Source organism: Borostomias antarcticus (genome assembly GCF_949987555.1).
Source record: "Borostomias antarcticus genome assembly, chromosome: 13".
NCBI classification, from domain to species: Eukaryota; Metazoa; Chordata; class Actinopteri; order Stomiiformes; family Stomiidae; genus Borostomias; species Borostomias antarcticus.
The window spans coordinates 6,060,768-6,070,767 of record NC_140246.1 but is presented as its reverse complement, the minus strand read 5'-3'; the positions used below and the strand labels follow the sequence as shown (position 1 = coordinate 6,070,767).

Sequence of the window (10,000 nt, the reverse complement as noted above, 5' to 3'; positions counted from 1 at the left end):
TAGTCTCAGTCGTACTTAAAGACGCCAGTCCTCTCACCGTAAACTTATACCTCTCTCTCTCTCTCTCTGTCGTTCCTCCACCTGTCCTCAATCTCCGCCTCTCCTTTCAAGGTCTTTCCCATCTTTCTCTCCCGCCCTTGCTGGACTGTTGTTGTAGTTTGAAAGAGGGAAATAGAACTTGAGGAAGGTGGTGTGTGTGGAGGGGGGGGGGGGGGGGGGGGGGCGGGGGTCCATTCTTAAAAGCCTTGACATTCTTGAAGTCTGTTCAGAAGCGTACGACCGCACGCTAACCTCTGGACGTGAACACTTTCCCCCTTTGAAATGGGAGAGAGCTGGAACCAGCTGCGTAGAGAGGCGTTGTAGATTCAAAGCTGGCAATATCATATTTTATGTCTTGTCTAACAGTGAGCTATGTCTGCATGCGTGCGTGCGTGCGTGTGTGTTGGTATCTGAGAAGAGTGCATTATAGGGGGTTTCCGGGGGTTAAAAGTTCAGCCTCCCAGCCTCTTGATAGATAGGAAGATTTACATTGGAGAGGGTTTTTCAGCACTGAGACGAGTTTCTGGCTTAGGTGGTGTGTGTGTGTGTGTGTGTGTGTGTGTGTGTGTGTGTGTGTGTGTGTGTGTGTGTAAATGGACTGCAATACTAACAAAGACGAGGCAGGGCCATCTGTCTGACACTAATATTTACAGTCTCCAAACAAACAGGTTGTCAGCAATGGCCGCTAACGCTGACAGCCCTGTAATTGAATGGCTGACACTCACATCCATCTTCATAAAGCGTGCTTGTGTGTGTGTGTGTGTGTGTGTGTGTGTGTGTGTGTGTGTGTGTGTCTGTCTGTCTGTGGGTGCACAGTTGTGTTTCCACAGAGGATTGTAAGAATGAGTTTTCTTATGGCTGGTTTGTGTTTTTTATGAATTTGTAGAAATTGGTCTGTTGGGGTGTGTGTGTGTGTGCGTAGGGGATTGGCGACAGCTGAGTGGACTGATGTTGAGCCAGATGCTAGACTGACAGGAGATAGCAGGGAAACATGACGGCGTCTCTGCTGCTGCAGTAAAAGCGCGTCAGAGTACACCCCATCATCACCATGGTAATCAATCAGACAGACGCCTTCAGCCTCACAACGCCCAGCTGTCAGCGGAAATGCTAACGCTACACAGAACACGTCCCTCAGTGTGTCCTGTCTAAACACTATCTCCCCCACCCCCCCACCCACCACCATCCTCCCTTTCTCTCTCCCTGTCCCCTTCTCCCCCTCCCCCTCTCCAACCCACCCTCCCTCTCTCTCCCCTCAGTACTTCGGTAGCCTGTTGGTGATCTTCTGCGTGGAGCTGGCCAGCGGTGTGTGGACCTATGACGAGGTGAGCCCTGCCCCTCTCCTGTGTTCGTCGTGCTCACCTGTGCGCGTGGCCTGTACACCCAGGCTGCGCCGCCTCTCTGCACCGCATACCGCTGCTCCACCATCACCACGTCACGCTAAGAATAAACAGAAACGCTAGTCACGTCCGGCTAGCCCACCCCCAGGCAGCTCTGCTCAGATTCTGTTTACCGGGAAGCTCTCTGCTCAATAAACAACATGGCCGACCGCCGCGCAGCCCCCGGGAGAATCGGGACGGTTGCCACAAATAGCAGCAACAACCAGAAACGCTGGACTAGAATAGCTTGGAAGTATCCAAACCCAAGGGTTTCCAAATTCCACAGTTTAAAGGTGCAATAGTCAAGATTTCGATGTGGACTAGTCATCAAAAAACAAAAAACAAACAACTCTAACAAGGCTTGTGAGGCAATAGTATCTCCTGATCACTCCTGTCTCCCTTTGTCGAGGTACTGTTGGCTCACATGTCGTTAGCGGCGGGTACCAAACCAGAGGTAAACAGGTCGTTCTTGTTGAACCCATCAACATTTCTTAAATGAACAAATTCTGACTCAAAAAATGTTTTTTTTTGTGTGTGAAATATCTTGTTTACATAAAAGTCCAGCCAATGTGACCTTTAAAACCGTCCAAAAAGTGCGTTTGCGATACGACTTTGGCAAAAAAAGCTTTCAGAAAGGCTCTGTGAGAAGAAAGCCCAGACAGGGGTGAAATGTGTAGCCCTTTCAACAGCCCCCCCAGACCCGTGACTGTGTGAAGACAATGGCCACGGTTCATGATCACAATGGCTGCTCCACTGCAGGGAAGCCCGACCCCTCCCTGGGGCTTGGTCTTATCACCAGCCATGAGAGAGCCTGCTGTGGCTTTGATGTCCCCTCACGGCAGGGCAGGTGGGACTCGCTACCAGCACGCAGGTGTGTGTGTGTGTGTGTTGCACCTGGCATCTGGGTTGTGTGTATAGAAAACAGGAGGTGGGTGTTTGTGTGTTTGGCACCGGTATTACCTGGACTCATGCCTGAGGGGGTGTGTGTGTGTCTGTTTGTGTGTCAGTGTAGCACCTATCTACAAAGCCCCCAGGCCCTCACATAATCGGAGCGTGGCACACCTGTTCTCCCGCTGGGCCTTAAAGACGTTGTAGTCATTTAATAACGGCCCTTATCAGAACTTCATTAAGCTGGCAGTGAAGAGAGGGTGATCATCTGGCCCCAAGGGGATCCCGGGAGCTGGATCGCCTGCACACTTATCAGCATCTCATTGAACGGAGAGGCGAAGGATGAGGGAGGAGGAAGAGGAGGAGGAGGAGGGAGAGAGACAGGCCCAGGGCTGAGATTGGGGGAGGTTTTAATTGGAGGAAGAGAAGGAGGGATGAGCGGTGCATGGTAAGTGATTGGTTTGAGAGTCTGCTGAAAAGCTCAGGGCTCCCCAGAGACCAGGACTGATTGTTTGGAGAACACGTGGCAGCCAACCTGTGCTAAAGCAATCTGGAGTGGAGGAGGAGAGGAGGAGGTGGAGAGGAGGAGTGTGGAGAGGAGGGGGGTGGAGAGAGGAGGGGGAGAGGAGGGGAGGAGAGGAGGGGGAGAGGAGCAGAGGCGACGGGAATGCAGGAGAAACTGTTGGAAACACAGGGCGTGGTCAGAGGATTTTCAACTGATGGACCACTGCCGCATAAACACGCCCCTACCTTGTGACCTTGACATAAACACGCCCCTACCTTGTGACCTTGACATAAACACGCCCCTACCTTGTGACCTTGACATAAACATACCCCCACCTTGTGACCTTGACATAAACACGCCCCTACCTTGTGACCTTGACATAAATCAAAGTTCTGACCAGGAACGAAATCCTCATTTGACCTTAATGATAGTCAACTTGTTGCTCTCCTCTGGTTTAAAAGAACAGTACAATTGGATGACATCCACATACAAAATACAAATGATAAGAAATACCTTGGCTAATAATCTGACCAAGAGGGAGCATATATATATATATATAGAGAGAGAGAGAGAGAGAGAGAGAGAACAGTACTGGTCTCAGAACAGAACCCTGTGGGACACCCCATGACAGAGATTGGACGTAAACTGAGCCACAGAGACAGAGAAACGTCTGCTAGATATGACGAGACGCCACTACAGGCAGACCCAGAAATACCCACTAGCCTATTTAAACGAGCCTGAACTTGGCGCCGAACAGAGTTCTGGTGTCAGCGCAGAGCTGCGTGTGAAGTGGAGGTGACCCGTCTGACTGGGTACTGACAGGGTGTCCGGTCTCCTCGCAGCCCTCCACACAGCGCGCCGACATGATCAGCCTGAAGTCCCGGATGCCCAGCTACGGCCTGCAGCGCTACCAGTGGCTCACGCACGCCTGGAACACCTTCCAGACAGAGGTCAGAGGTCACACACAAGCAGACAAACAAACAAACACCACCACACTCTGTTTGCCTGCGGACAGACGCTGGGTGTTCTAGGAGATTATATTGCTTCCCCATCCGTGATAATTGACAATTACTGCTGTTGTTTGTTTTTTTACGGCTGTTTCTGAATGTTCCTCCTCTCTCTCTCTCTCTCTCTCTCTCTCTCTCTCTCTCCCTCTCTCTCTCTCTCTCTCTCTCAGTTCAAGTGCTGCGGGGTCATCTACTTCACTGATTGGCTGGAGATGACCGAGATGGAATGGCCACCTGATTCCTGCTGCGCCAATCAGTATCCAGGATGCGCGCGTCACGCCCACTACCGTGACCTCAGCGACCTCCACCAAGAGGTGAGAGTACCACCCCCACCCCAACCCCCAGCCCGGACCCATGACCATTCACCCTAACATACTGACCCCCATCCATGTTGATACAATACTGCGTTCTACGGCCCAGTCCTTCAACGTCGAATCCTCTCCCTGTCGAGCAACCTTTAACCCCAAGCCTGATGTTGAGCTGAGCGTGACCTTCGGACCCTGGCTCGGCCTCTGGACTGATCTTACTGACCCCCACTCAGAGTTAGGTTTGCTAGGGGTGTCTCTAGCCCTCTGTACGGCCATAAAGTGGACGTCCAATGAGACGATACACTTATGGGTCCCCCTTGACACCATCATTAAAAATGGACACACACTTGGACACAAAGTGAAAGGAATACTGAGCTTGGTATACATCAGTGCCGCATAACAAGGGGGGAGGCTGGGTCTAGTTTTCCACTTAATACATTTTGCAGCCCATTACCCAACGGCCTTTTTTGTTTTCAGTCTGAAATTACCAGTGGGGGGGATAAATCCACAGGAAGCAATTAGAGGTTATTAGATCGATCTCAGGCTCGATAGCCTTGTGTGCCTTCTGGGTCCTGGGTTGCCAGGTTGGTGAGACAGTCCAGCTATTAAGCTTCATCAAGCCAAGGGACTCGATCGGTCAGTCACGCACGCACAAAAGAACACACACACATGCACACACGGATGCATGCACACACACACACACACACACACAGGCGCGCGCACACACACACATTTTAACAATTTATTTAGGTCCACATAGAGAAAATGACATACAGGGACACATACTAAAGGTGCAGTCAGTAGACAATCATATTTCATGGACCAGTGACACACACACACACACACACACACACACACACACACACACACACGTGCACACACACACAGTCAACCCTCTCACAAACCGTCAAGCCGAGCCATGCAGCCTTGTGGTGACTCATTGTGGACCTCTGGGCTGAAAACCCTTATTTCATTATACTGAATCACACACACACACACACACACAAACACACACACGCACACACACACACACACACACACACACACACACACACACACACACACACACACACACAACCACACACACACACACACACACACCCTCACTGACTCCCCTGTCTGAGACTTTAAGCTAGTCACCTGTGTTAATCTCTTTGCCCCTGGCGATAGCCCCAGCCCCCCCAGCTGCCCAGGTGTTGTGGCTCTAACGTGCCCCGGGGCGAGGCCTTCCTGCCTGCCAGTCTCACACCGCCACCCGGGTGTGAGGCGCTGGGCCGAGCAGACTCCCCCCGCCCCGCGACGGCCAGACAAACACACCTGGACAAGCCCGGGGCAGGGAGGAGGGGTGATGGAGGGAGGGAGAGAGAGAGAGAGAAAGGAAGGAGGGAGGGAAGAAGAGATTGGTGTAAGCTAGCGTGGCTACAGGGGTGTGTGTGTGTGTGTGTGTGTGCGCGCTGGACTGTGTGCCCGTGTGTGTGTGTGTGTGGGTGCTGGAGTAAAAGCAGGCATAAAAAAGGACAAAAAGGTTGCTGTGTGATTGTACAGTATGTCTGTATGCATGTGTGTGTTTGTGTGAGAGAGAGAATTATGAGTGAGTGAGAGAGAATTGTGTGTGTTTGTGTGTGTGTGAGAGAGGGAGAGAGATAGGAGATAGAGAGAGTGTGTTTTTTTGTGTGAGGGAGAGCGAGAGAGAGAGTGTTTCTGCGAGGGAGAGATTGTGCGTTTGTGTGTGTGAGAGAGAGTGTTTGTGTTTGTGTGCGTGCGAAAGATGAGTGTTTGTGTGCAAGAGTGTTTGTGTTCGTTTGTGTTTGTGTGTGTGTGAGTGTGTTTGTGCAAGTGAGTGCTTGTGTTTGTGTGTGAGAGAGAGTGAGAAAGAATGTGTGTGTGTGTGCAAGAGAGAGAGAGAGAGAGAGAGAGAGAGAGAGAGGAGTCAGATGTTCAGCAGAGCGGGGAGTTCAGGGGAATGTGTGAGGGAGTGGAGGATGAGTAGTAGTTTCTCTCTCTCTGTCTCTCTCTCTCTGCTCCTCCTCTCCATTCCAACTGTTTTCTTCCAACCTCTCCCCCTCTTTTCTCCCTCCTTGTCTCTCCCTCCATACCCCTCCCTGGTGGTGGTAGTCTGGCATGTAGCACCACACAGTAAAGATCCCCCTGCCAAGCAGTAATGAACTGATCTCTCTACACTCACCCTCCTCCCACTCTGTCTATCTGTCTATCCTCACTTCCTCTATCCCTTTATTTCTGTCAGTCTCTCTCTCTCTCCCTACACCCACCCTCCCGCTCTGTCTGTCTATCCTCGCTTCCTCCTCTCTCTCTCTCTCTCTCTCTCTCTCCCTCTCTCTCTCTCTCCCTCTCCCCGTGTGGGCTTGTCTGCGTGTTTTCGTTGTGTGCGTACAGCTGTGGCAGATGCGGAGGTCATGCACTCAATATAGCACAGTAGCTTCCGGCGAGGATTTAAACGTCGGAAACAAATTTAAATGTCGGCGAGATGTGCCATGAATGCTACATTAATTTCCTCTGTGCGTCTATGACACAGAAAAGCTTCTGCTCTTTAGTTTACAAGGCCATTGATTCTGATTCTTTCTCCTTTGTGTGTGTGTGCGTGTGTGTGTGCGTGCGTGCGTGTGTATGTGCGTGTCTCAGGGCTGTGGCCCGAAAGTCTACAGTTTCATCCGGGGGACGAAGCAGCTGCAGGTGCTGCGTTTCCTGGGCGTGTCCATCGGCGTGGCCCAGATCCTCGCCATGACCCTGACCCTGACGCTGCTCTGGGCGCTCTACTACGACCGCAAGCCGCCCCCGGAGCCCGCCCCCCCGCTGCCCGACCCCGCCCAGGGCGACCCTGCCGCCCCCCTCGTCCTCGCCCACAGCCCCGCCTCCAGACCGGAGAGCGCGTGCCCGCCGGAGGCGTGGTCCACCGCTGCCGCCACGCCCAACGGACACAGCCAGTTTGAGATGGAGAGGCTGTCCTAGCAAGCCTGGCTTCGCCAGACCCCATTTGCAAAAGTGCGAAGGGTCCGGAAATCCGGCGTTCGTTTTCAATTTTCAACGGGCGTCATCGACGGTCAGACCAAAATCCCTCTGGACGCAATTGGATAGACCTATCCACCAATCAGAGCAACGAAACGTGGGTTAGTCATTGTGTCATCGTATCAAGTGGGTACAGTTGCTGTATCAAACTCGCCCCATATTAGATAAACGGTTGTGATTGGCCCTACCAATATGGGGTTGGGTTGGACCCAGTTTGAAGGGTTGGATGGCCAGACTGATATACTCAGCTCACGTGATCAGACCGGCGAAGCCAGGCTATGTCCAAGCAGGGGGATAGAGTACCCCAACGCCACCTTGCCCCCCCCGCCACCCACCGGCACGGCGGGGGAGAGGATGAGGGCATGAACAGATGGGGGGAGAGAGTGTTGGCGTGGCCGAAGACTTCAGAGGCGTGAACTGTTGGACTAGTGGCTGGACTGTTGGACTTCTGCTTGGGATTCGACCACAGCATGGTCTCAACTATCTTCTCCTGATCCTAGCTGGAGGAGGGAGGGTGGGGGGGGGTCATTTCTCAGTAACTCCCCCACCACCACAGCCATAGGAATATCACCACTAGCATGGACACACACCATACAATGACCACATACCCCCGAGCATCTTAATCCAGCAAGTCTTAATCCAACTCTGTTTTAAAACACGTATTTCCCTGAGGCTTCGGTACCCGGACACAAACTGTGACTGCTACCGGGGTGGGAAACTTTCCAAGTGGCTACAAACATTTGTCAGGGAGAACCCTGGGAAATGGAGTTGTCTTAACATAGTGCTACCGGCCGGGGAGGCAGCATGTCTTAACGTAGTGCTACCCGGGGGGGGGGGGGTATTAAATGAGCTGTCAGAGATATGGGCGGCTGGTAGTCGGCCTGCTGTTGGAAATGAGACGATGCATGATGTTGTGAGTATTTATCTCTGGCCACTGTGGGAATAAATGTGTTTGAGCACTGAGGATGGTCTGTCCGTTTGATGATTTGGGTGCGGCTTGTGTGAAATACAGAAGAGGAAGAGCATAAACTGACAGTGTCTGGTCCCTGATAACAGAAGTCACTGTCAAAATGTTGCATTCGTTCATTCTGAACCTGTCCAAGCAGAGCCAGCACATTTTCAAATCCAGCTGCATTTGAACATTATTTCATCGGGAGTGTATAGTCGGGAGTAAATGAAAAACATATAGGTCATACACTTTGCCGTTTATGTAATAAAAACCTAAGTGAAGTGAGAGTTAACGTGGAAGAAGGTAAATCACACCTGGTGTGCCAGATATGATACCAACAGCTCAGGGCTCGTTAGCAATACAATAAGTGGAAATCTGCAGTCAGTGACCAATCAGAGGCTAAATCAGCCTCTCCGCACAGCCCACTATCTGCGCGGGCCAATCAGCATCCGGTTGAAAATCAGATCAGATTCTCATTGGTGTCCACGAGTATCCCAGGTTGTTCCTAGGAGAGCTTCTGGATAGTCAGAATACTGCGTGGGTAATATGGTACGCACTGCACCACAACTCTCCAGTCAGGCTAGACGGGCTTCTGCCTGTTAACTTCATACTGTAGTAATGCAGTCAAACAGAAGGATCTAGAATCAGGGTCTGGAGGTGTGAATCACCTTTGATTAATCACCCCAACTTAAGCCATTTCTGAGGGATGGGGTGAGAGCTAAGCCCCTTTAAAAGAGGAGGAGGAGGAAGGATGGATGGAGGGATCAGCCCAATCCTCCAGATTAAATCACTGCTCTCCCTCCCTCTCTCTCTCGCTCTCTCTCTCTCACACCGGAGCGCGGGATATGATTTATGAAAGAGAGAGCTAACTGTCTAGCTTGGCTGTCACAGCAGGTTACAAGAGACGTATTGTTTTCTCTCTGCTCGCTGTCTCTTGCCGCTCCCTGCCTCCTACGTCTATTCATTTATTCATCGTAGTGGGAGACGTCAGTTTGTGTGTGTGTGTGTGAGCATTATTCCTCGTGTGGACCAATAAAAGGCCCTAAAGCATTCTCTTGGTCTGTTTCCACTCACAATTGTCGATACAGATCACTGATATTCTACCGTGTGGGTTCGGTGATGTGTGTGTGTGTTCTCAAACTGTCCCAAACAACTGTCACCATAGACTTGCACTCTCTCTCTCTCCATTCCCTCTCTCCCCTCCACTTTCTCCTTCCTTCCTCCCTCCCTCTCCGGACAGTAAAATGAGCTAGGGGCCGATATAAAACCATTAGCCTCTGACCCGAGTATAAATAGCTGGGGGTTAGGAACAGTTGGGTATGCTGGGATGTGTGCCCCCCCCCCCAGCAACCCCCCTCCCCAGGCCTCAGTCCCCCTACATCTCAATAACCAGATCCTCAAACACACAACCACTGTACGGTCTCTCTCTCTCTCACACTCACACACATGAAGCTTCCCTTAGGAGTACACACATGAACACACACACACACAAAGCCTCCCTGAGGAATACACACATGCACACGCACACACACACAAACGCACGCGCACACACGCGCGCACACCCACACAAAGTCTCCCATAGGAGTACATGCACGCACGTACGGACGCAAACACACACGCAGACAATAAGCTCTCTCATGCGGAAAATGCTGATCAGTCTTGGTGGGGGATGTGACCCAGAGAGACAGGTTTGTGTGGCTGTGATGGGACTGGACCCGCTTCACACAGAAACACACTGTATATCATCGGCATTGGAAACAGGAAACACTGGAGAAATCTATTGTTGGAGATGAAAGAAGACACCCAGGCTTGTATCAGTATTTTATAATAGGACAATGATTTATTCTATTCACCCATAGACACTGCACCAGACTAAACGATTGAATTGTATTTTTTTTTAATAT

General features: G+C 51.4%; 1 protein-coding gene across 1 annotated transcript in view; it reads left to right on the top strand.

The window, feature by feature from the left end:
* tspan12 (tetraspanin 12) overlaps positions 1-7,090 on the top strand; it is a gene marked incomplete at both ends in the record, with an annotated part of 10,565 nt that extends 3,475 nt beyond the window's left edge. Inside the window, 4 exons of the mRNA XM_084447965.1 lie at positions 1,296-1,361; positions 3,651-3,758; positions 3,986-4,129; positions 6,764-7,090. Coding sequence (XP_084304091.1) covers positions 1,296-1,361; positions 3,651-3,758; positions 3,986-4,129; positions 6,764-7,090 — 645 coding nt within the window. The remainder of the gene's footprint in view (positions 1-1,295; positions 1,362-3,650; positions 3,759-3,985; positions 4,130-6,763) is intronic.
* Between the last annotated feature and the right edge of the window lie 2,910 nt (positions 7,091-10,000).